Genomic DNA, 25380 nt, shown 5'->3' with positions numbered 1-25380 from the left:
GACCCCACTGTGGTCTCTCAGGCAGCCCCTGCTCCCAGGTCTGCTGGAAATGCAGAGGTCCTGGTTGAAATATATCCCCCCATTCACCCATCCTAGAGTTAAAAAGCTCAGTCCCACTTAAACTACTTACCTGGTGTTAAGGACTAGAGATTTTCAGCATCACAGAATCACAGAATGGCTTGGGTTGGAAGGGACCTCAAAGATCATCTAGTTCCAACCCCAAGTCCTTTGTGCTTGCTCTTGCTTAAGAGCTCTGCATGCTCCCTTGACATGCACAGAGCTCTGTCGTGCAATCCAAACCCAGTTTTTTCCCAGAGCTTGGTGAGTTGCAGCTTCACCTGGGAGTGGTTCCTCAGCTGGAGATGTCCAACTCAGAGCTCCTCATCCACCAGTTTTGGAGTCTGCATCCTGAAAACGCAAGCTGGGAGGATGCTTTAGCAAACCAGAGGGATGTGCTCAGCTTCCGTAAGGGATTTTTCTCTTCATTGCATTCGTGCATCCCGAGGGAAAGACAGATCTTCTAGCAGACAACAACATTTTTTTTTTCCCCATACCTGGCAATAACACAATACTGGATGAGTAAGTTAAAACCACCCTTCTGGTGGCTATCACAAACCTGGACTATAGGAGGGTGTGTCTCTGTTTGCAGTTTAATTGGATTCCAACTACAAAACACTCCTCGGAATAGAAGGCTTCGCCAGCCCGACAGAAGCTGTATTTACTTGCTTTGTAGCTGTATTAGGGAAGAGGCACAAAATGAAACATCTCGTTTGCACTGGGAAGAAGCTGTTAGTGCCTTTTCCTAGACAGAAGTCAAGCATTTGATTTTCTCATAGGGGATGGAGAGCATTCACCAACCACAGCATCAAACCGATCGGGCAAACACCGCAGCTGTAACACGGGAAAGGCTGCATGTAAGCTTTATGCCTCCAGGAACGGGTAAAACTCCGAGCGACTTTTTAGAGACGAACTGCAGCTCGCTTCAGGCAGGCTCGACCCAAACGCCCCTCAGCCCCTCAGCATGGACCCAAAAGCGGGGAGATTCAGGGGGCCAGGCAGCCCGCAGGGAGGGTGCGAGAAGCCTGGGCGGAGCGGAGTGCGGGGGGGGGGCTGGAGGAGGGCTCTGGGCTCCGGCTCCGCTCCAGCGCTCGCTGGCGCCGCCCGCGCCGCCCATAAAAGCCGGGGCCGCGCCTCCGCTCCGCGGTGGCGGCTGCGGCCGGGGCGGGGGGGACAGTTGGGACCCGGGAGGAGCCCCGCGTCGCTGGCCGAGCCTTGCCGACCCCAGGGAGCTTGCAGAGGCAGCGGCTGCATGGCCGCTGTGCCCCGAGGTGGCCGGACGCCCCGCTGCAGCTGCACCCAGAGGCGGGGGGGAACCGCAGCCTCACCCCGCTGCGCGCCCCAAACCGACCGTGCGCGGAGCCGGGAGGGTCCTCAACCCCAAAGCGGCTGCGCTATGAACCAGGAGGCGCTGGCACCCCAAACGTTCCGCATTCCGTGATCTGCGGTGGCCTAACCAGGAGAGACCTGTGCCCTGAAGCATACTCGTACCCTGAGCTGCTGCACCCTAAAGCAGGAGGGTGCTGTGACTCAAAGCATCCCTGTGCCTGGTCTGGCCGCACCACATCGCGATGGATAACGCTGTGCCACTGGAAGCAGAGCTAAAGCACCAGTGGCTGTTCAACGCCACCTGGAACAATTCTTTTGCCAACCCATTTGTTCAGCCTCCGTGGCAGGTGGCTCTGTGGGCTGTTGCCTATGCCCTCATCGTGGTAGTGTCAGTGGTGGGGAACGTGGTGGTGATGTGGATCATCCTGGCTCACAAGAGGATGCGCACTGTCACCAACTACTTCTTGGTGAACCTGGCTTTTGCTGAAGCCTCCATGTCTGCTTTCAACACAGTGGTGAATTTCACCTACGCCATCCACAACGAGTGGTACTACGGGCTGCTATACTGCAAGTTTCACAACTTCTTCCCCATTGCTGCTGTCTTTGCCAGCATCTACTCCATGACAGCCATCGCCCTGGACAGGTGAGCTCCGAGCATCAAACCCCAAACCCTCCCTGCACCCTGCAGGGTGCTGCTCTCCAGATCTGCCTCTACCTGGATGCTGTGCTCAGCTCCGGCTGATCTCTAGCTGCAGGAGAACATTGCAATTAAAATACAGCTCATTCTGGTAAGGGTGCTTGAAAAAAGCACTCTCCTCACCCTGTATCCAGGTGGCATAGGGAACCCTTTGTCTGCTCTGCATAAGGAGCTCAAGAGAAGGCTTTTTAATTCCGAGCATGTTGGTAGTGTGTGATTGGGTGTGCCTTTGTAGCATTGCTCTGTCTTTTCCTTTCCCTTCCCAGCTTCTCTCCAGAGCTGTCCATTCTTTTCCCAACCTTCTCATTTAAAAGCAAACTTGATATTTAGCACAAAAAGACATCACCTCGGGACAATAAATACACGTGTTGAACTTCTGCCACTGTACTGCAGGTGGTGTTTCCTATTGCTTGATCGTGGTTGCCTAAGGAGCCTCCAAGAGATGCTTGAGCTTGGGAAAGGTGTCTCAACTTGGCAGGTGCATGTTGTTGCATTGCCTGTCAGCATGTTCCCCCAAGTTGCAGAATCTGCAAAACTGCTTTGATTTTGTAACTGGGAGTCAAAGGGGAGGGAGATGCCATGGATTCATCTCACTTGGGTGCAGCCAGCATATTTAGTTGCTTTTTTTCTTTTACTGACACCTGTCTGGGTGCTGCTGACTGGCTGGGGACTGCTGGTAGAGCAAGATCCCACTTGCAGTTTTACAGGATAGAAAGTTCAGCAGCACTTGGTAGGTTGCAATGGCACAAGGGATGTTGCATTTCTCACCTCAAAGGGAAGGGGCAGAGGTTGACAGACACAAAGTACCCATGCCAAGGTCCTTCCTCCAAGCATCTCTGGTACACAACTCCATCACTTCCTCCCACTCTCCCAATCTTTGATTTCATGGCTTTTTCATATTAGCGCTAGCTATAAATCGATGCATCCAAGCAGCTTTGCAATTCCTTCTTGAATACCAGCACAACACATTTTCCAGTGCAGCATATTTCCCCAAAGACAGCTCTGCTCTGCAGTACCTCCTTTTGGTACTTCTTTCTAGGGAATAAAACACATCTTGGCTTTGGAGTGTGGGGGGGATTTGCACTACCATATGCCAGCACATTTTGAGCTGACATGTAAGTACTGCACAAGCTGGCAAAGATATATCCCAGCAAGAAACTATAGTGCTGCATTAAGTCACACACTAACAGCTTGGAAAACGGAGCTTGAGATGGGTGATGGTCATTAAAAACAGGCTCGGATTTTGTTTTGCTGTGGCATGGTTATAAGGCTGTGAGCCTGCCTCTCCCCAAAATCAGTTGGACATAGCAAAGCTCTGGTATTGGAGATGTGAGGAAAACAAAACCAGTGATAAATAAAAAGAGGAATGCTACCAGCGTGGTTCTGTTCCCACCTGATGATGTTGCTGGCTCTGTTTCAGGACTGTCTGTTTTAAGGATGTTGGGGATCAGTGGGCAAATTCCCTTTCAGGTGAGGATGAATTAGGCAGATGATGTTTTTATTTTTTATTTTATTTTCAGCTTGCCTTTAGCTTTCAGTCTGCATCCCTGAACAACTGCAAAATTAAATATAACAAGGGAAGCTGGGGTACAATGAGGAAAATGGGGAGCAAAGGCAGGTCTGGGAGCCTGGGGCTGAATTTTGGGGGGAATTGTCATTTCCAGGCTTGTGCAGTCCCTTAACAGAGGCTGGGTTTTCCCATGCATGATTGTAAAACTCACGCATGCAGGCCTAGCTCACCTGCCAAGTAGGAGCCAAAAGAAGCTGCAGCCTTGGTGTACAAATACCATGCCATCTGCCTGCACAGAGCTCCCTCCTGCATTTATTGGCCCCAAATTTTGAGAGAGGTGGGAAATTTGGGAATGGAGGCAGCAAAGCCTGTTTTCTGACCCTTAGGCACAGAGCATGCAGCATCTCTAAGTGCTGGAAAATGGCCTGTTTTCCTGTGCCTGAGACCTGACAATAGTAATTAAATGTGTCAGATGCAGGAACTTGTTCCAGGAACCCAAAAAGAAAAAAAAATAATAACATGGCAAGCAACAAAAATGGTGTGGTAACATGGAAAGCAAATGCTTCACTTCAGTACGCTGTGTAAGAGCAGCAGAGCCATGAAAGCTCAGCAAAATGAGTTATATGCACAGTATCTGAAATGACTGCAGTTCTGATCTCCAGAATATAGAATTGAATGTGCTTTATGTTTCCCAAAGTGTATTAAACCATCTATCACAGCAGCTGAATACGTAACCTGAAGGCTCAGAGGAGAATCAGCTGCAGATTGCTCACCTAAATCATCTCCACTTTTGCTTTCTGCAAGCAGTTTCCAGAATGTCCTCACAAGAAGGTACAAAATCACCTTTGAAAGACTCAGCACAGCTGTAATGGTATCTGTGAGAGAACAAGAAGGGAAGTGGGTTTGATTCTCCCAGTGGCTTTTTTGCAAGGCCTGCCATGGATTTGTGCAAGAAAAAGGCTTTTCCTTGAACCTAGGTCTGCTCTTTTACCAGGACCTATTTCAGACTGGGCACAACCACTCAGGGGAAAAAATAATATAAAATTAATTTTATACCAAGCACTATTCTGAACCCTGCAACAATGGCAGGAAACTCAGAAGTCAAGGTTGGCAGCTGGTATTGTCTGCTCAGGAAAAACCATGATGCTGTGTCTCAGCATCCTGCAGAACTGGAGGCCGGGTAGCTTGATTTGGCACTAGGCAGTATGCCACGTACTTTGCTGTCAAGCATATCAGTGCACTCAGGTCCTTGAGCAAAAGCAATCCCATTGATGGGTTTGCCTTTGCCTGAGGTTTGAATAACCCAGACTCTCTTCCCCAGCACATCCTTTCTGTGCACCACATGGACTTTATCTCCTGCACTGTGTAAGAGGTGGGACTGGGCTGGGCCAGCTGCGTTGGCAGCTCCCCTTCTGTTGACTAACAAGGTGGCTTTTGCTAAAGGTGTAGGGGGGACTCTCTCTTTGAACATCCAGCCCAGCACTGGTAGGTGGGTTGCCAAGAGTGCTTCAGTACCAGCCACTTCCAAAGCGGCTTGAACCCCTTCATATGCTGCTTTTTCAGTTGGAGGATAGCAGGCCTCAGCTCCTCTGTATCCCCAACTCCAAAACCCTAGGGGTCAACGTCAAGTCTCCTTCTAGCTTACTGCCAGTGGCTCCAGCTGGGGTCATTCTCTGTTTGCATCTCCCCCTGCCAGAACTGGCCCAAGGGCTACTGCATGAACAATCTCCCATTTAATTTGTTCAAAGGCTTGTTATATCTCAGGGCCTCACTTAAAATCGTTCTTCTGGGTCACTTCATAGACAGGGATTACAATCAGATGGTAATTTGGAATTACAAAAACCCACACCACCTAAGAAAGCTTGTGTTTCCTTTTTACTTTTGGTGGAAACATAGCTGTTCTTTTGTTGATCACATCCATGGGATCTGACCATGCCCATCATCCATTTTATTCCGAAAAACTGGATCTCCTGTGCAGGTCCCTTGACCTTACTTTGTTTTATGGCAAAACCAGCTTTCAGAAAGACTTTGACTCTCTTACTTCCGTCTTTGAAAGACTTTCTCTGCTGAGCTGCTCCTCAAAATAATGCCATCGATGTATTGCAGCTGTTCAGGAGCTTTCCCCTGTTCTGGTACAGTGTGGATCACTCCATGGCAAATGGTAGGGCTGTGTTTCCATCCCTGCAACAGTCAATTCCAGGTGGACTGGATGCCCCTGCAAGTGAAAGCAAAGTGGGGCCTGCACTCTGCTGCCAAAGGAGTGGAGAAAAATGCATTAGCAATATCGGTTGTGGCATCCCACAGAGTGGCCTTTGACTCCAGTTCGTATGGAAGTTCTAGCATGTCTGGCATGGCAGCACTCAGCTGTGGCGTGACTTCATTCAAGTAACAATAGTCTCCTGTTAGTCTCCACTCTGCATTGGATATATGGGAAGGATAAAGTGTGAGTGAGTTTTGCTGATCACTTCTTGGCTCTCCAGTCAATGACTCAGCTTATGGATGGGAATCAGGGAGTCTCAGTTGGTGCGATATTGCCACTGGTGCAGCATTGTGATAGCAGTCAGCATCTGCTGTTCTTCGAGCCTCAGCAACCCCACAACGTCTTCCTTGAAGGGTTCCCTTTCCTTCATGCCTGACAGGAGCCACCTGCAGAGGCTGAGGGCTTGTGCTCTGTTTCCAATGGCTTTCTCAGTGCCCCCTTCCGTAGAGAGGAATCCCAGCTGCTTGGCTTCCTTGCCCTCTAATTCCAGACTACTAGCCCTAAAATCCCAGCATTGCAGCAGCCAATGGACAATGTGCTTGCCTGGACGATAGCTGGAAACTCTTTGCATATATTGCAGCTCATCCAGGGATTGTGTGGTTACTGCTGATTTTCTTTCTCTTCATCCTCCTGTTCCCTGTGATAGCCCTACACTGGGGTAGCCTGCCTCATTGTCTTCTTCCTTCTCCCCTGTTTGAGTAGGAGTTCCTTTCCTTTCTAAATGACCTGACTTCCTCATCCATTATTTTGTTTTGCATATAGGGCGACCGACACTGGCACAGGGTGGTTCTCTGGCCCAGCCATGGGGCACATCACAGGGGTTGGAGTGGTGTTGATTATGGCTTAGTAAGTGTAGGCCAAACCCCAGCACGTTGCAGTGATTTGTGTCTCTTTGGAATTGCCAGGGTGATGACAGACCTTTCTCAAGCATTTTGCCAGTTTTCTAGGATTCTGCACTTGGTCAGGTGTGAAGTTCCAAAGCACTAGAGGCGTCTGCTGTTATAGGTGCTTGCCCATATCCTCCCACCCTCCCTGCCACTCATAACTGTCCTGCCCTGGGCCAGATCTCTGGATGGCATTGTTAAATGGTTGTTTAACCTTAAACAAAACCTGAAATACATTCAGGAGATGTAACAATAGGAACATGCTGGTTTGAACATTCCAAGGATGTTCAGAGTTTTGAAGAGCTATTGTAACTAGCCTGGGGAGAAAGGGGAAGGTGAAAGAGAAAGGGAGAGGGAAGAAGTGGGGAAAAATGTCCTCTCTGTCCCCCTCACAGATGGGCTCCCTCAGTATAAAAAGTGTAATTATTAGCAGTTTTCAAAAGACGGTTCCTGAAGTACAAAGGTGATGGCAATGCTGAGTACCAAAACCAAATTAGTTTCATGACCAGTAAACACCACACAGCCGTTTGCTCACCTCCCCCATCACCCCCCCAGCAGGATGAGGGAGACAGCTGGGAGGGGAAAAAAAGTGAAAGGTCATGGGTTGATATAAAGACAGTTTAATAGGACAGAAAAAAAGGAAGAAAAATAATAATGATGATAATAATAATAGTAGAATGTACAAAGCATGTGATGCCCAACACAGTTGCTCACTACCTGTTGACCAATGCCTAGCTCATCCTCAAGCACTGGTCTTCCCCACCCCAGCCAGCCACCCCATATTAATTGTCCTGCATGACATGGTCTGGTATGGAATATCTGTTTGGCTAGTTTGGGCCAGCTGTCCTGGCTGTGTCCCCTCCCAGCTTCTTGCACACCCCCATTCTCCTCACTGGCAGGTTGGTAGGAGAAGCAGAAAAGCTTACACTTGCTTTAGTGTAAGCACTGCCCTGCAACAGCTAGAACATCACTGCATTATCAGCATTATATTGCTCCTAAATCTAAGGCACAGCATGTAGAATCATAGAATATCCCGAGCTGGAAGGGACCCACAAGGGTCCCTTCAAGTCCAACTCCTGGCACCACACAGGTCTATCCAAAAATTTAGACCATGTGACTAGTGCACAATCCAAATGCTTCTTGGTGCCATGACTACATCCCAGGGGAGCCCATTCCAGTGCGTGACAAACCTCTCAGTGAAAAAGCTCTTCCTGATATCCAGCACGAATCTCCTCTGCCTCAGCTTGACAACGTTCCCTCGGGTCCTATCACTGGTGACTAAGGAGAATAGATTGGCACCTTCCCCTCCATGTCCTTTTGTGAAGAAGCTGTAGACTGTGATGAGGTCTCCCCTGAGCCTCCTCTTTTCCAGGCTGAACAGGCCAAGTGACCTCAGTCCTCCTCATATGTCTTCCCCTCTAGGCCCTTCACCATCTTTGTAGCCCACATACCAGCTACTGGGAAGCAAAACTCTGTCCCAGGAGAAACTAGGAAAAGTGCCCATGCTGAGTCCAAGCTAATTTGCTGCCACACATTGAAAAAACAAAAACAAAAATCCACCACTGGACATCCCTAAGAGGCTGTTGAAATATCTGTGGAGAATAGGAGGGAGCAACATTAGACAAACAGTTCACGTTTTCTCTCTCTGTGGAACCCAGATTAATTTCAGAGCACCACCATTTGCTTACACTGTTAGCAAACTTCTGAAGGAGGAATGAGTTTCCTTAATGACAGATGACCAGGAAAACAGCAGAAGGTTAGAATCCTGTATCGTCTGCAGAATCAGAAAAAAAACAAAACAAAACAAAACAAAAAAAAAACATCTCTAGTCTCAAAGATTTAAGTGAGCGTAAACAAAAACACTGCAGACAGAACATACAGTGCCTGGGGATGGAAGATGAGAAGGGTGACAGCCATGCCATGAACTCAGAGTTCGGACAGGGCAGCAGTTGAGGTAGTTAATACAAAGCAATTTCCCTTCTTTGTCTTTGCTCTAAACCAGCTATAAAAATGACATACAGTGGGACCAACCTCCTGTAACTCTTAAGCCAAGTTGCTGCTTTTGCTCACTAAGATACTCCCCCCTCTCCTACGTTCACTAGCACTAATGCTGCCAGAGCAGCAAGCAGGGCTAGGCAATCAAACTGGAATCTCATTTACATTCCCCTCCCTTTCCCCCCACTTTTTTTTTTTTTTTTCTTCTCCAAATGGCTTAAATTACATTAGGCATCTCAAGATCCATCAATTTGCCAGCAGGAGCTGCAGAATAAGTATCAAATCTGCAAACCTTCATTCACCTCTGTGGCTACTAAAATTGCTAGCCTGCAGCTGAGACCTGTTAATATCTCCCCAACCCCATGTTATTTGCAGCAGAAAAATTGGCTCAGAAAATTATTTACAGCTTGCAATCTTGAACTCCCAGGTTGGATGAACCTGCTGAATACCAGGAATATACTCGCCAGCTCAGTGACCCAGTGCCTTCCCTAAGAGGCAATTAATGCAGAAAGAAACCTTCTGGAGAGGACAAATTACATCAGTGCACAGACAGATTAATTAGTCATTTACACCCTAATATAGTGTGTGTGTTTTTTTTTTTTTTTAATCTTGACTTAATGGTTTTCTGGGGGGTGCAGGGCAGAACTTTGATTTGTGCCTGACAATATGTAATCTTGCTCTGCTGGGATGTAATTTGGAAGATGAAGAGCAAGGGGGAGTGAAGCGAGCCTGAAGGGGGCAAGCTGGGGCCAGCCCTGCAGCAGCTGCCCTGTGCCATTTCTACATGTCAGCTAGAAATAACAGAAGCAGCTTATTGCATTCTCAAAAAATCAAGCACAGTTGAATGCTACAAGAACTCTACAAAGCCACTGGAGACCCAACACAGGGCTGGCTTGAAGCCTTGATTTCGCATCCAGGGCTAGAAAGCAGGGGGCTGGGGATGGACAAGGTTAGGGGTCGCTCATCAAAGATGCCTTATGTCCCTGCTCTCAGACGTAGTCTCTGGTCTGACGGAATGATTTCCCCATTGCTCATTAGATATTAATTCAGCCTGTCAAAAAAAAAATATGTCCTTCTTTGGAAAGAGGAAAAATCCATGTGGCAATAAATGTGTAACTATGATGAAACAGCAGCAGTTTGAGCAGTTTGGTGGCTGGGAGGTGTAGGAGACTGATTTTAGACATGCCTCTGAGGCTCAGATGAGCTGAGTGCTCATCTACAGGGTGGGTGCTGGCACAAGCTACCATAAGAGTTTGAGGGCCTCGGGTGAGATATTTCACTTATTTGATAGATTTCTTAATTTATTCTTAACACTTCAGTGGCCCAGTGAGACTCACACATGCAGTAAGTGCAACAGCTCTCATGGGTCATTAACCCTGTATTTCCCACCTTCATTCCCCAGAGATAAACCAGTGCCAGGACTAATTGCTTTCTTTAGGCAGTGGTTAATGAGAACCTACAGATGCTTCAAGTAACAGCACCTACACAAAGTCTCCCAACAGGGCCAGGTTGTGCTTTGGGTCCTCCTTTTCCATCCTACCCTGGCACTATCAGCAAATGTGATGAATGCAGGAGGGAGCCTTATGCCTCCTTACTAGCCTGCAAATAACTGGGCTTTGATCCTGTTTTGTCTGCATTTGGCTTTTCAACCAAACATGGCCATGGCATTTGAATCATGAGGAGCGCTGTTCGGAAAGGCATGGGAGATCGCAAAGCTGCTGGCACAATTCGGGTCACTGTTTGCCTGTGGCTAACTTGTCCTTTTTAATAGTGCTTGAAGGAAACATTGAATTGCTGTCAAAATGCAAAGCTGCTGTGCTGTATTGGTGCTGCAGGGAAATGCCTGTGAGAAACCTTCAGCCTCCTGCTTGATGAAGATACTTTCCAGAACATTGGAAAGTATCACTTGGGTCTGAGGACAGGCTGGCATCCTCAGACATCATCCAGATATATGGTATTTGAGGCCAGAATGACAAGGCAAAACAGATGGGCTGGGTTTTGCTGTCCAAACCTGCTGGAGGAGTGGCATTTCTGCATTCATGCTGTTGTGATGCAGTCCTCACATAAAGCATGGTTAGGCACTGGAGTGGGTTGCTCAGGGAGGTGGTGGAGTCACCATCCCTGGGGATGTTTAAGGAAAGGGTGGATGTGGTGGTACTTAGAGGCATGTTTTAGTGGGCAATATTGGTGGTAGTGGAATGGTTGGACCAGATGATCTTGGAGGTCTTTTCCAACCTTAATGATTCTATGGTAAAAGCAGTTTTATCTCCTTCAGAAGTTTTTTGTTTCCAGGCTGAGAGGGACCCATGCCCAGAGTGTCATCCTGCAGGCAAAAATCTGATCTCAAGGCAATTGCTTTCAAGTATTTGACCCAATTCAGTCCAGGGCATCTACTTTGACTAGGCTGCATGCCCCCCTCTTGACTGACACTGCACTAAAACCCTCTTTATTCAGGATGGGAAACTGCTGGGCAGTAAAACACAGCATAAATCCTGTATCCCATGGGTTACTCATCTCTTATCTGTTACATCCTTATTATTTAATGAGAAAGATAAGGAAACTCTGGGATGAAAAATGCCTCATAAATTTTTGCTATTATTTAATCACATCTCCTTGAGGGTGGAAAGAATTGTGTAATGTTAGTTATCCAGGCAGACTGCAGATTTCCAGATGCAACGAATAGTACACTTGAGGCAGTGTAGCCACCTATATATTTAATGGCTGATACACTCAGAGTTACCCTGGTACAACATTGTACTCAAATGCTATTGCATCATCATTTTATAAACCCCCTCCAAAATGCAATAAAATATTTAAACAACAGCAAATGGCATTGCCTATGTCATTGAGCAGAAAAAAGGAAAGTATCTGGCATAAATTTGTGTTCTTTAGTGCCAGGCCAGTTAAATGGGGTGGATTTATTAAGCTGCTGACAAATGGAGTCGTCACCAGCCCCACTGCAGACTGGTGGCCATTTTGGGGGAAAGGAGCGAGGGACGTGCTACTGCACAGCACTGGGTTTCTCCTGCAATAAGCTGAGCGGCACTGGGCTTGCAAAACCTGTGTTTTTTTACTCGAATGCGGGGGACTCCCATCCAAAAGGTGAGCAACAGCAGGTCACTTTATCTTGAAGAACAGGTATCATTAAGTCTTCCTGACCCAACATCTTCTGCAGCCTAATAAAAGGCAAACACCCGTGTTCCTGGTGCTTCACGCCATGCACCACCTGCAGAGCAGCAGGAAATAAACAATTCTCTAATGTATGAAATCTGCCCTTAAATCCTCAACTAAGAGCCCATTCCCCATGAAGAATTGGGACTTCAAGAGGCCAAAGCGTTTTTTTACCTGCTGCATGCTGCAGTGGTGAGGGCAGGATAGTCATACAGGAGTGTCCCCCCTCTTTCTTGCCTCCTGAGAATGATTGCTCCCCAGCAAGCTGCAACACCCAGTTCCTTTACAGTCAAGAAAACCACCCTCTTGGATGGTGGAAAAAGAAATATATATCTCTAATAGGATACAGGGAGATGGACAAGGTGGGGCCACAGACACCTTGCGAGGAGAAATATGAGCTAATAAATCCATTAGCCTGCTTTTTAGAGCCTGCTTCTCACTGGCGTGGCTGGGACCTGTGGGGCCAAGCTGAGGAGGACATAGCTCCCTGGCACTTAAACTCTGATTGATGCCTTTGTGGTGGTTTTACCATGCTAGGCAGCTAAACACCACAACCGCTCTCTCACTCCCCCTCCTTAGATGAGGAGGGGAAGAAGTAAAGTAAAGAACAACTCATGGATTGAGATAAGGACAATTTAATTAAAGGGAAATTATAATAATAATAATTAAGGAAAGATTATTATGAACTAAACAATTTAACTAAAGGGAAAAAAAGGGGAGAGGAGAAAAGGGAGGGGAGAAAGGAAAAAAAGTGAGGAAAACAAACAAACAAAACAAATAGAGGCTATGTGGAAGTGCAGAGGAAAGAAGTTACTCTCTACTTCCCACAAATTAGTGATGCTTGACCACGTCCTTGAAGCAGGGCCTCAACACACGTAGCCGGTGTTCAGGAGGAGGACCGATGTTTTCACAATGAGAGCCCACCCCTCCCCTCTTTCTCCTGTTTCCACCTTTTATTGCTGAGTGTGACATCACATGGTATGGAATATCCCTTTGGTTGGTTTAGGTCAGCTGCCCTGGGGATGTTTCTCTTCTCACATTTTTGCCCACCCCCTAGGAGGGTTAGAAAGAGTCCCGATGCTGTGCCAGCACTGCTCAGCAGTAGACACAACACTGGTGTGATAACATTGCTGTTCCAGCTACAAGTGCAGAGCACAGCACTGCCTGGGCTGCTGCAGGGAAAGTTAACATTCCAGCCAGACCCAGTACAGCCTTAAAGTCCAATGCTGAAAACCACCTGCCCACAAGTGCACGTGGGGCCAAACGCCTACTAGCATCTTGCAGGTACTCTGTGCATTGCAGCTGCATTCCCAGAAATGCACACACAGGAACACATAAACTTACAGAGTAGAGAAATGTGTAAAGTCCAAATCATCAGCAAGAAAATGAAAGTTATTTGAGATGGACAGACCCAGCACTGGAGGAAAGCAAAAGAAGCTGGCTTACTCCCCATATTGATGCTTTTCCACCCCAATATAAGCAAGCCAGTGACTGTCATCTGAGCTAAAGAGGCCACAAAACCATATTCTCTGCTCACCCTATCTCCACACTTCAATTTTGCATTAAATGTTCTTGTCAAGGAAAAAATAAAAACAAAAATGAAACAGTTCCTAAAATGTTAGGACAATTTTCTGCTTAGTGATACAATTATCATATAATTCTATGATATCTTAATATGAAATAATGGTCTATTTTCAGGATGTTTGTACATTTTCGTCTATCTCCAGCATTTTTGTGGTCCATAATACCAGCTCATCCAAGGAGCCCAGACCCTTTTTATTATACTTTTTAATTCCATGTCAAAGCCCCTGCCTGTGAGACCTGATATTATTTCCATTTTTATTCCTGATAGACAGCTGAAGCCCAGAGCATCCCTGAGGAACTATTTCAGATGTCACTTAGGACTGGCAGTTTGGGAATTGCTGCCATAAAATAGGATTTAGGGGCAGTTTTACCCAAAACACCACTAGTTCACTCCCTCCTGTGCCCTGACCCTGTCATTGCAGTGCTGGTGCATTTCTTTTCTTCCTTGGCTCTTCAGTGTGTGACAGTCTTACTAATTTTGCTGTCTTCTCACCATCAAGAATGCAAGAGCAGGTAGCATTGCAGATAAATCGATGGCAGCTGGAAAGGTTTCTGTGCAATGTGCTTGTGGTTTAGTTCATCATTTCAACAATTATTTGGACCTTTTATCACCTACAAGGGCTTCTGCAGCCATAAAGCGCTTGATACTGATGAGTAAAGTCCTCCAAAGTTTATAGGCAGAAATTAGGTCAGAGATGTAAGAGCATTTCTGGCTGGTTGCAATCAGGCGCTGGTTTGCTTTCCAGAGGTAGCAATTTCAGATGTTTTTCCAGGCAAATATTTCAACAGAAATGGTCCAAATTTCTCAGAAATCCCTCATTTTCCACCTTTCACGTTTTTGAACTTGAACTGTTTGCACAGCTGCAAACTAGGGTGCAATGACACCTTGCTTCTCGGAAGCAGACACACAGGATAAAACACTTTGAACCCTGTGCTAAAACCCAACCAAACCTCATCCAGCTCTGACTGGACTGACAGCTCTGGCCCAATGAGGGGAAAATGAGCAATCTGGATGCAGAAACCAGGAGGCCTCATAGACCCTTAACTGCATTGCTGGCCACTGTGTCAGAACAGTGATAACACCCATTGCCTTCACTCTTCCTAACCAGCTTCCATTTCCAGTACCAAAACAGCCGGTGGAGATTACAAAGGGATAATTATCAGGTGAATTTTCAGCTGAACAAAGCTGATAAGTTTTGGTACCCCAGGGCAGAGGAAGAGCTGATGGCAGCACCTCCTGCATATGTCAATATTAAGCCGTGCATCTTTGTCTCAGCAAATAGTCACACGAAAATGCAACACAGGGAATATTTTTCATCTATGAAAAAATTAAAAGAAAAAACTGTCCATCATCTGAAAGGAGTTGGGGTGAGGAGAGAAATAGAGAAGGCTGCATACGCCCTGGGTGGTAACACATGCAGAACAATGCAGTGTGTCGCCTTGTTATATGATAGCAGCTCTTTCTAAAGCTTGTCGTGGGGGAGGGCAATAAATTTCCAACATGCTCACTTAATCCTTCCAGTGCTGCTGTCAGCTTTGCAAAACCAGATTTGCAGAAGGATAAATTCAATCTGCCCTGTCGCTGCTGGAGTCTGCCTCATGTATGACAACTAATGTTCAGGGTGAAAGACCCCATAGGCCAAGCAGACAAAGGTGACAGCTTGGATTGCCTCACCTGTGCCACTCCTGTATACTTATTTTCAGTTCTACTGCTTATAATACTTGGCACTGTGATCTACCATATAGATACAATTTTGCTTGGGTGCAAAACTATTGGGTACTGCCAAAGCAGGTGATGCCAGATGGCAGCATTGCACATGGCATTGTACAAATTGGTCTTTCCAGAAGCAGCTGGTTTCTGGTTGTGTTAGTGAAGCTGGTTTTCAGCTTAAAGCCAATGAATGTCTCAAATGGGACTCAAGTCTCAAGGTGAGGTTGCTGAAAGAGAATTGGCTGGGAACCCCTCCCAGAAGGGATTATTTGATGTTTTTTGTGTGGTGTGGGGGGCTGCCAGGATGTGCAAAGGGGGTGTCAAAAGTACAAACCACACATGTTATTGTTGAGACAGCAGCTGTCGGGACTTTCAAGCCTTGATTTCTCCTCTTCCCCCCCTTGCAGGTACATGGCTATCATCCACCCACTGCAACCCCGGCTCTCAGCCACTGCCACCAAGGTGGTCATTGGTGTCATCTGGCTTCTGGCATTCCTGCTGGCCTTCCCCCAGGGTTACTACTCAGTGATGGAGGAGCTGCCAGACCGGCTGGTGTGTCTGGTGGCATGGCCAGAGCACAGCACCCAGGTGTATGGAAAAACGTGAGTTGGACTTTCCCAGCAGCAGTGACAAGTCAATGCATAAAAATATGTTAAAAAAAAAAAAAAAAGTGGGAAGGGTGGGAAGGGCTTAAGGACCCTTGTGATGAAGAAATCCTCTCCCTACCCTAGGTAAGGCTGGTGCTACCTGGTGGACAGTAGCAAAATCTCCATCCATGACATCTTGGGGTGTATTAAAGTTAATTAAAATGAGTTTGGTGCTACTTGTAGTCCAAACATTGCCTCATGCCACACTTCCAGCACTTCTGGGATGCTAATCCTTGAAAAAAACTCATGTAAAACTGCTAGGATGCAGTATTTTAGCTGTGGGATGTGGTCTTCATTGCCCCTGGAGGCTTAGTCACACACACAGACATGGCTTTCTTTTTTGCAGCACTTTTTCCGCAACCTACGTCTGTAAAGGCTTCCTGGAGGTGCGAGTTGTTCCTGCAAGAAGCAAACAGGGTTTTGTCAGGTGTATCTTGGCCAGACAATGACAGAGGAATCTATTTTGGGATGTGCTGAGTACAAATGCCCCCAAAATCACTAAACTGCTTAAAAAACAAGCTCTGAAAAGAGGCTCTACACAGTGTCAGCTCAGGCTGGAAGGTGAGTGTTTGGCTAGGAGGGCTCAGCAAGCACCTCCTTTCTGCACGATAATGGACCGCCCAATTAAATCTGGCATTTCCAATGGGTCTGAGCAACCCCACTGGACTGCCAGCATGCAGTCCTTCATGGTAAGCTCTTTGAAGTCTGTGAGTCATGCAGTGAGTTAAATGTCATGAGTTAAGGAAAAAGAAAAAAGAAAAAAAAAAGGCATTTGTGATCTCCAGTTCCATGCGCTAATGAATTAGTGTTGTGAAATTGTACTGGAGCCAAAGCCGGGGACACACATGCATGAAGAGGTGTTCAGAGATAACCTGAGCCTGGCAAAGGTCTCTCTGCAAGGCAGGAAATAAGCTAGGGCTGGCCCAGCTGACCTCCAGAGGTGTCTTCATCCTTAATTATTCTGGACCAGTACAAGAAAGCCAGCTTATGTGGCCAGGATGGGGCTGAGCCCCCAGGTTCCCCTGACTGAAGCAGTGACCAGTGCAAGCTCAGGGCAATACTTTGACAGATCATTTGCTGTTCAGCCATACAACATGGTTTAGTGGATGATACTGGTGGTAGGGGGATGGTTGGAGCAGATGATCTTGAACATCTTTCCAACCTTTATGATTCTATGACAGGACTATCACCTTTTCAAGAGCTAATTTGAGAGAAAAATGCCATTATTAACCCATGAATAATTTGTTGCTGGAAGCTGGGTGCCACTTCAAAGCCTGAGCATCCCATGCTCTTTGGTGAGCTGGAGGCTCTGTAGGCAGTTGAGGGCAGCCAGGAAAGCAGATGCTAAGCTTAATCTTTTTAACAGACAAAGTCTGAATATTTGTTGGGGATGGAAAATAATTTGCAGCTCAGGCTGAGCACAGCAGAAGCTCTCCAGACCATACAAATTCACACAGTGCAGCGCACAAGATGTTAGTTTACTGCCCCAAAATAACTCTGCAGAGATGAGTGTTTGGGCCACTGTCAAACACCCTTCCTGCTTGCATGGCCTTGGTGCAGTTATTTAAGGAAGTAGACAGTAGCATGAGGTGCTGTATCTGCAACAGGAGCTGGCAACTCAGCTACATTGGATTCTGCAGCTGCTGGCTGCTGCTAACTACTGATTCCCTCTCCCACTTTTGATTTTGAAATGGATGTCTAATCTATTCTGATCTCATTAGTTGCCATTTTGGTTTGTTGAAGGAAGGGGAAAAGCTGCTCCACTTGCTGTCTTCTCTGGGAAATAACAGCCTGCAGAAACCATCTGGGCTTTGCAAGGCAAAAGGAGATGCCCTCTCCTCTCATGCCCCTGTCCCTTACCTCCTCTGGGCTCCTCCATCCTGTACGAGACCCTAAGTCCTCACACTGAAGACCTTTACGTTGCAAAATCCAGGCTTTTCTAAGTGGTCCAATACTGCAGTCCTTGAAGACAGAATAACAAATAGATTGTTTTCAGCACCCAAAGTACAAACAAAACAAAACAAAACAAAACAAAACAAAACAAAACAAAACAAAACAAAAAAACACACAGCAGGATGCTTTGGAAATCTCTCTCTCCACCATGCCCAGGTAGCTCTGAAAACAAGAGTACCTCTTACTTGCATTATTTTAATGGCTTTTCTGGTTGCTCTGGGGCTTTTCTGCATCGCCCTCAAGAGTTTGCTTCTGGTTTAAGACCCTGCTTTGCACGGGAGGAACAAAAGCATCATTGTGGAGCCGCAGAAATGCCTCTTTAATTAGCAAAATAGAAAACAGCCCTACAAAATCCAGCTGAAATGCAATTAGTGCTGGGTGGAGAGGAGGCCAAATGAGATTGCAGGTACAAAACAAGGAGGAGATGGCATGGCAGCATGGGTCCGGGGCCAACCCCATCCCTGCCAGAGCAGCAGGAGTTTCATCAGGCATGACGAGCCTGACCCATTCATTACACTTTGGAGGGATTATTTAATCATAGCTCCTAGGAGGACAAGTGAGTGCAAGGCTACAGAGCTTGAACTGCCTTGAATACATGCAGCACCTTGCATTTGAAATGGGCACATACCCCACTTAGCACTGCTGTAGCTCCCTGAAAATTCTTGCAAGTACCCTAAAGCTGTTGGAAAACTGCAGTGCTATCACTTGTTTTTCTGCAGGGAAGAGAGGTTTTTGCAAGCATTGATGGTAGGAAGGAACCTGCAAGGTCAGACCAGCCATTCCCTTCCTGTTTGTTAAAAAGAGCATTTAAAGCTTTTTTTTTTTTTTTTTTTTTTTTTTAAAGCAGTTACTATTTAATACAAATATACAAATCCTTCCCTGAACCCCTGTAATCCCAATGACTATTGCAACCTTTCATGGTTCCCACCGACTTCATAGTAAAACAACCCCAAATCTGTGCTAACTATTTAGTTCAGACTCTCATTTGATTTTATGCTTACTTTACTTATCCATGTTATAAAAAGTATGCAAAGGTCCTTCCTTTCCGTGAGTCTGGAAAACTAACACAGCCAATGAATTCACAGGAAAGTTTTTAAAAAGTTCTATGACAGAGAAGGGTTTAGGTATAATAATACCACATAAAATTTGTGTGTGACCCAGTGCCTGGCATCCAAGGACCCTAACACATTGCCTTTCTCAACTATATGCACCAGGTTTATGAAAATATTTCACTGTCATCCACTTCTGCCTTCCCTGTGTGCTGACAGTCAGTCTCACTTCACCTGCGAATCCTCTCTTCAAGATGCTACCAGGCTCACAAGTCCAAATGAACCAGTTGGATTGACAGTGGGAAGAAATACAGCATAGACCAGTGCTACAATGGATGCAAAGTCTATTTCTACCATATTGTCTTTATGAACCTTACATTGATCTTTTGCTAGCAGGACATTCCTACAGCTCATGCTGTAGCTTTCTCTAGGTGAGAGCATGAGCTGGTGCAGCCCTGCTCTGAGCTCTGGCTTTGCAATTATAAACTGGGAAAAAAAAACAAAAACAAAACAAAACAAACAAACAAAAAAAAACACACCAAAACTGTCATGTGTCTTTTGCACACAGCTCTTCAAGCTGGTCACAGCTGTGTTTTTGGCAGAGGGGACCAGGATTATGCCTTCTGCTGCCTAAGCCTAGCCAAACCTACAGTGGACCAGGATTCAGGCAAAGTGCATCCAAGACTCAGCATTTGCCATGCAGGGAAATCCTGCATCTCTCTTCAGCTTAATGTTACCATTCTTTAAATGTTAAAAAAACAAAACAAAACAAAACAGAAACTGCACAGGACTGCTAGATGAAAGGTCTGATAAGAGTGAGCTCTCATCTTCAGGATAAATTGGGGTGTAAGTAGAGTACAAGTGATAGTAGAGCCACATCAGCTAAGGTGTCCTTGCTATACAAAGGTAATATAGGTCCTATCTATCCCATCTCAGGAGGGTGCCAGCATGCCAAAAGCCAGTAGTGGAGGCTTGGAGGAGATTGGGATGAAATTAGGGAGTTCTTCCTAACCTCAAGATCTGCAGTCAACTTGTCTGCAGGAATCGTGCCAAATTCCCTCTGCTCCTGTGAAACTCCGCTTCCAAGATTGGTTTGCAAGAAAAAAAAAAGAATAGGTAGAGGACACACTCAACATCGATCACTTTTTCTAGGTATCACTTCTGCATGACCATCCTGATCTACTTTTTGCCGCTCCTGGTGATAGGGTGCGCCTACACTGTGGTCAGCATCACCCTCTGGGCAAGCGAGATACCTGGTGACTCTTCAGACCGCTACCATGAGCAGGTCTCGGCTAAGCGGAAGGTAAGGAGCTTCAGGCACAGTAGGAGCTCAATCCCAAGTAACCACAGCCAAAAAGAGTTTATCGAAGTGGAAACAGGTCATGATTTGTTTCATTGTTTTTGCTAATGGTGCAGGACGTGTCCTGGATATGGCTGTCCTCCATGACCATGCATGGTTTAGTCAAGGTGTTGGCTATGGCCGTGTTGGCCATGGCCATGTTGGCCTCATTGGAAGGGTCTCCAAGGCAAGACAAAGTGGCCCCTCTTGGAGTGTGACAGCCCACATATGGGGTGTCAACATATGACTTTGCTTCCCTTCCCTCTCTTCTTCTCACAGGTGGTGAAGATGATGATTATTGTGGTGTGCACATTCGCATTCTGCTGGCTACCCTACCACATCTACTTCACCCTGCAGTATTTCAACCCTGAGTGGTACCTGCAGAAGTTCATTCAGCAGGTCTACCTGGCTATCATGTGGCTGGCCATGAGCTCCACCATGTACAACCCCATCATCTACTGCTGCCTCAATGACAGGTGGGTTTGAGTGACTTTCAGCAGCATCTCAGCACAGCAGGGTGTGGAGAGGATGGAAACACAGAGGAGTCTGATGGAGGAGACTTTGAATGGAGAGATTTTCCAGGATGGCTCTGTTCCATACTTTGCTAGGGGCTGCTTGTATTGTGGAGATAATACAAGACTTACCTTAATAAGTCTTTCCTAAAGCCCCTGCAGGATATAAGGCATGTATCAAGACAGCCCTCACGCTTAACTGGGATTTATCAGTGTTGTTTTTTTTTTTCACCACTTAATGGAAAGTAGCATTTTTTTCATTGTTTTGCAGTGCTTAGCTCTGGCCTCACACATATAATGGTGTCCTTTCCCCATCTGCACATTCCTCACCTCCGTCTTTCTCCATCTCTTGTGCCCTGGCAGGTTTCGTGTAGGCTTCAAGCATGCATTTCGATGGTGCCCATTTGTCAGCGCTGGTGAGTACGAGGGCTTGGAAATGAAGTCAGCCAGGTACCTGCAGACACAGAGCAGCATGTACAAGGTCAGCCGGATAGAGACCACCGTATCCTTAGCGGTTGGTGCAGCTGAGGAGGAGCTGGAGGAGAGCAACAAGGCCAAACGTCTCTCTGTAGACATGACCTCCAATGGCTCCTCCCGCAGTGACTCCAAAACTGTCTCCGAAAGCTTCAGCTTCTACTCCAACACACTCACCTAATCAGCTCCCAGGCTCCATCAGGCACCCATGAGAGTCCTGCCGTACACTTTCCTCACTGGGATGCTTCAGCGCTTGATCCAACCAGCATCATCACCCTGTTTTGCAGCGTGCCAGCTTTTCTGTGTTGTTTTATCGCCTCTTGCTGTGCTGTTCACTCACCTGCTGTCCTCAGGTGAACCTGAGGGCAAAAGCTTTGGACTGGTCTCATGTGCTCCATTGTGGCTCATGTCCAAATGTAAAGAAGGGTTTTCTGGCCTCCACCTTGCTTGCTGCCTGTCCAACCTTCCATGTGCTGCATGGGTGGGTAGGATGTAGAAATGGAACATAGCTGGGGGGGTTCTCCTAAACCATAAGTACAATGCTGGCAGGCACTTCCTTGCTCTGTACAAGGCAGCAGGTATCTCCCAGTGCATTCAGCCTCCACAGAAAAATGAACCAGTATTTCCTGTTCCTACCTTTAATTTAATTCTGTCATTCCTGGTTGAGTATCCATAGGGGTATTCAATACAAAAATCCATCAAAAATGCTGTTTTCAGCTTCAGGAGTTTGTATATCCAAGGTGTACCCTCAGCCACTCAGTGCTTTGTCTCAGCCTGGTGTTTTTGCACCAGTCTCAGATCATCTCCAGTACCTGCATTCCTCTGCATGATGCTATTCTGCAGAATGCCACCCCACGACACAGCTTTGCATCAAGACAGGGCACTTGAAAGGGATTCAGAGCTAAGCCAGAGTTTGGTTGCCACTAATCAACCATATGTGCCAAAATCAATCACTGTGATTTCCTAAAAGGCCCAAGGAGGTGTGCCTTGCATAGATTTTGGAAGCCTGTGGAGGTCTAGAGAAGAATTGACTGAATGGACTGAAAAGTTTTTCACAGCTTGGAAATATCTAGAGCCAACCAGAAAGGGGCACAACATAAAAAGTTTGAAGAATGACATGATTTTTTTTACTCAGAGGAGGGTTGAAATGATTCACTTCCACTTCCTTGGATTTTTTTTTTTTTAAATCAGGGAAAAAAATATTTTTTCTTCCCCCTGCCTTGTGCATAAAAAATTAAGTTTATGATGTGTAACTAGGATATATTATATGTTTTAGTCTTGTTAAGATGGTGCAATGTTTCACTGGAGCTGTTCACACCAAGGGCTCCTGTGGCCAGTAAATGTATGTATGAAGATACACTCAAGGTGGGGTGGGGTGGGGTAAGTGGAATTAAATAAAATGAGAAGTTGGCAAACTTGGTTTGTTCGGAACCAACCCACAAGTTTGGGGGCTGTTATACTGACTACTCTTTCCTGCTCAGGAGCTGCTGGTATAATCTTGCACTTTTTGGTGCAGAAATCAGACTCCTAAAGTGGATTAACTGCAAAACAGAAATGATGCAAAAATGCATGACTGATTTGCACAGAGCAAGGAAATGGCTCATTCATTTTACAGTAGCCAAACATCAGACCCTGCTGAGAACACAGCAATTTTTGGAAGTAAAGCAGAGATACGGAGAGTAAAGCAGAGATTTGGAGCTTTTCAACAATTCAGCCTCCAAACTGTCGCTTGGAAGATACAGTTATTAATAAATCCCCAGCTTGAGCAGTTTTTGGAGATAAAATACACATAGTCAAGCAATGTCACCAGCAGAAATTAAATGAATGGAGCTGCAAAGGATTGACAGGAATCACCATCTTCACCTTTACCCTAAATCCTCCCAAGGGCCACCTATGACGAACAGCTCTTCCAGCCACTTCCATGCTCTTCCCGACCACTGCAATTATGCAGCATTACAAACTGCTGTATGTTTTGTGCATGTGCCGGAATATGCCTTTTTTTTTTTTTTTCTTCCAGAAAGGCACAGGATTGCCTGGGGATTTAGTTTTGCAAAGAACACAAGCCCCAAGTAGCAGTGATCAGAGGTGTGGGTGACACCAAGGGTTTTAAGTCAAGGGTTGGACTATAAAACTTTTCCACAAACACCACAGGAGCTGTAATGCCAATACATGAATAGGTGCGATAAACCTGAGCCAAACTCTGATTTTGTCCCAGCTGCTAACCCAAACTCAAAGTCAAGGCAAAACCAAATGTCTTGAAGTGTGCTAGAGAGCCAAGTAAGGCAAGCAGAGATCAGGCCTATACATGCCATCCATGCACACACAAGTTTGTATCAGCCTGTGAGCCTATGGAAATCAGCATTCAAATATAATATGTAGAAGAATAACCATTTTGTCCTTTTGTCTTCCATGTCTGATGTCCCAAGGATGTAGTGATCTTGAGATGTGCAGAGAAATGACAACTGTCTTCTCACAAGCAATGCACAGCTTGAAACATGGGGAAAAAAACCACAAGAGTGTGCATGTAGACCTCAATTCAAGTTGACAGTACACAGCCTGAAATGCTTCTTGTGCATCCTGTAAACTATCTCTTGAAAAAAAGTGGGCAAAATTCCCACCTGTAATAAACAGTGCTATTGACCACAGTGGAGCCAGGGCTGGTGGGAACATGTCTACGGGATGCTTTTACCAGATGGAGGCCAATGCAGGAAAAAGCAAATTGTTCTGGGTAAATATCCAAGCCCAGAGTTTTTCTCCCCTTCAAATGCCAAGTTGTTTTATTGGTGAGGACAGGAACAGGGATTAGTATTTTCACATCTAGGATCTATTCCAACCTGTGAGATGGGATGTTTGGGCCAGGTCTGTGTCCATGATTATGACATGTATCAGGAACACGCTTATGACATGCTGGTTACACCAACCTTGGTATGTTCTCTCTGTGCAAAAGTCACAGAAAAGTCTTATGAATACTGAAAAGCCCAGAAAGAGACAGCCCTGCCTGGACTTGGGGGTGGGACATCTACCCATATCACGAGCCATCTCTGCAATATTTCCAGCTTTCCCTTCAAACAGGCCAGCTATAACACAGAGACTTTTGATATTTTATTAAGCTTGTTTTTCTGTTTTTCAGATCTTTGATTAGAAATTCAATTGCAAAGCCAGAGAGTTTCTTTGTCTCTTTCCTGACTCTCTGAAATGCAAAATAACAGCATCTGGAGAGAATCACTCACCAGGTCTGCACACATCCTCTGCTATCTCCTGCTTGGAGGCATACAGACAATTCCTGCCATCATTAAGGGGAACTGCAAAAACCCAGTTACAGTGCACTCCAGACCAAAACCATTGCAGAAGGGAGTTCTGAAAGCCATTACCTTTCCCCTCCCTGCTTCTCCTTCCCCTCTACCCCCCCAGAATTGAAATAAACTCAGGTTTCCTTTCTTGCCTCATAATATACCTTGATGTCTACTCAATTGCTAAAAAATACATCACTAACATAATGTTCCCTGTGTAACCATTTCTATCCCACCAGCCTGAAATAAAAATCAGCAAAAGCCATCCTAAATTCTGCTTGCCGGAAAAATTAGACAGCTTTTGAAATGTAGAAGTCAAAGCAAAGCAGCTGATATAAATCCTTGTTGTCTGTAGTGCTTACAACAGGATACACAGCAGACAAGCAAGACTGCCCATCCACTGCTTATCTTTCTTAGTATTTTTATTTTGCCATCCCTCAAGGGATGCAGTCACTGCTTGGCCTATCCAACCACACCACTTCTGCCAATGGGTAGCGACTGGGATGGAAGCACAGTGTCTGCTATTTGCTGTGTATTTATGCAGGGTGTTATGTATTTTTTTTAAGCTTTGTGTGCCCTAGTCAGAGCACCCCTAAAAGATCACAGAACCAAAGTACCCAGCACAAGAGCTCCTACCTTTTGCCTGCTATTAAAAATAATAATTACCCCCCCACCCCCCCAATAAAAAGAAAGCAAGCAAACAACAACAGCAACAACAACAACAAACACCTCCCAGGCTTCAAGAATCTGTTAATAATTTTCTAATTGGGCAATCACTGACCACATGAAGTTTAACAAGAGTAAGTGCTGGATTCTCCACCTGGAATGGGGCAACCCTGGCTATACATACAGACTGGGGGGCAAGAGGCTGGAGAGCAGCCCTGCAGAGAGGGATCTGGGGGTTCTGGCAGATAGCAA

The 25380-nt window shown here is 46.1% G+C and overlaps 1 protein-coding gene and 1 long non-coding RNA gene across 2 annotated transcripts; one reads left to right on the top strand and one right to left on the bottom strand.

The window, feature by feature from the left end:
* The first annotated feature begins 1181 nt into the window (after nt 1-1181).
* TACR1 (tachykinin receptor 1) lies at nt 1182-24727 on the top strand. The gene is made up of 5 exons (XM_068662097.1): nt 1182-2029; nt 15606-15800; nt 20000-20150; nt 20466-20662; nt 21062-24727. The coding sequence occupies exons 1-5, from the start codon at nt 1629-1631 to the stop codon at nt 21351-21353; spliced, it is 1236 nt and encodes a 411-aa protein (XP_068518198.1). The 5' UTR covers nt 1182-1628; the 3' UTR covers nt 21354-24727.
* On the bottom strand, nt 12523-21163 carry LOC137845170 (uncharacterized). Its single transcript, XR_011090112.1, has 3 exons — nt 21029-21163; nt 17706-17807; nt 12523-16244 (listed from the first exon to the last, which is right to left on the bottom strand). It is a non-coding gene; the product is annotated as an uncharacterized lncRNA (long non-coding RNA).
* Nucleotides 24728-25380: the final 653 nt, after the last annotated feature.

This window comes from Anas acuta, chromosome 27 (genome assembly GCF_963932015.1).
Source record: "Anas acuta chromosome 27, bAnaAcu1.1, whole genome shotgun sequence".
In the NCBI taxonomy this organism is placed as follows: Eukaryota; Metazoa; Chordata; class Aves; order Anseriformes; family Anatidae; genus Anas; species Anas acuta.
Note: the sequence above shows the minus strand (reverse complement) of the source record. Positions and strands in the feature narration are given on the sequence as shown.

What these genes read in the sequence shown, in the direction of transcription:
- TACR1 (XM_068662097.1), top strand. Translation starts at nt 1,629, where the DNA reads ATGGATAACGCTGTGCCACTGGAAGCAGAGCTAAAGCACCAGTGGCTG. An exon ending in ACAGCCATCGCCCTGGACAG is followed by an intron (nt 2,030 to 15,605) that starts GTGAGCTCCGAG and finishes CCCCCCTTGCAG; the next exon opens with GTACATGGCTATCATCCACC. An exon ending in AGGTCTCGGCTAAGCGGAAG is followed by an intron (nt 20,151 to 20,465) that starts GTAAGGAGCTTC and finishes TTCTTCTCACAG; the next exon opens with GTGGTGAAGATGATGATTAT.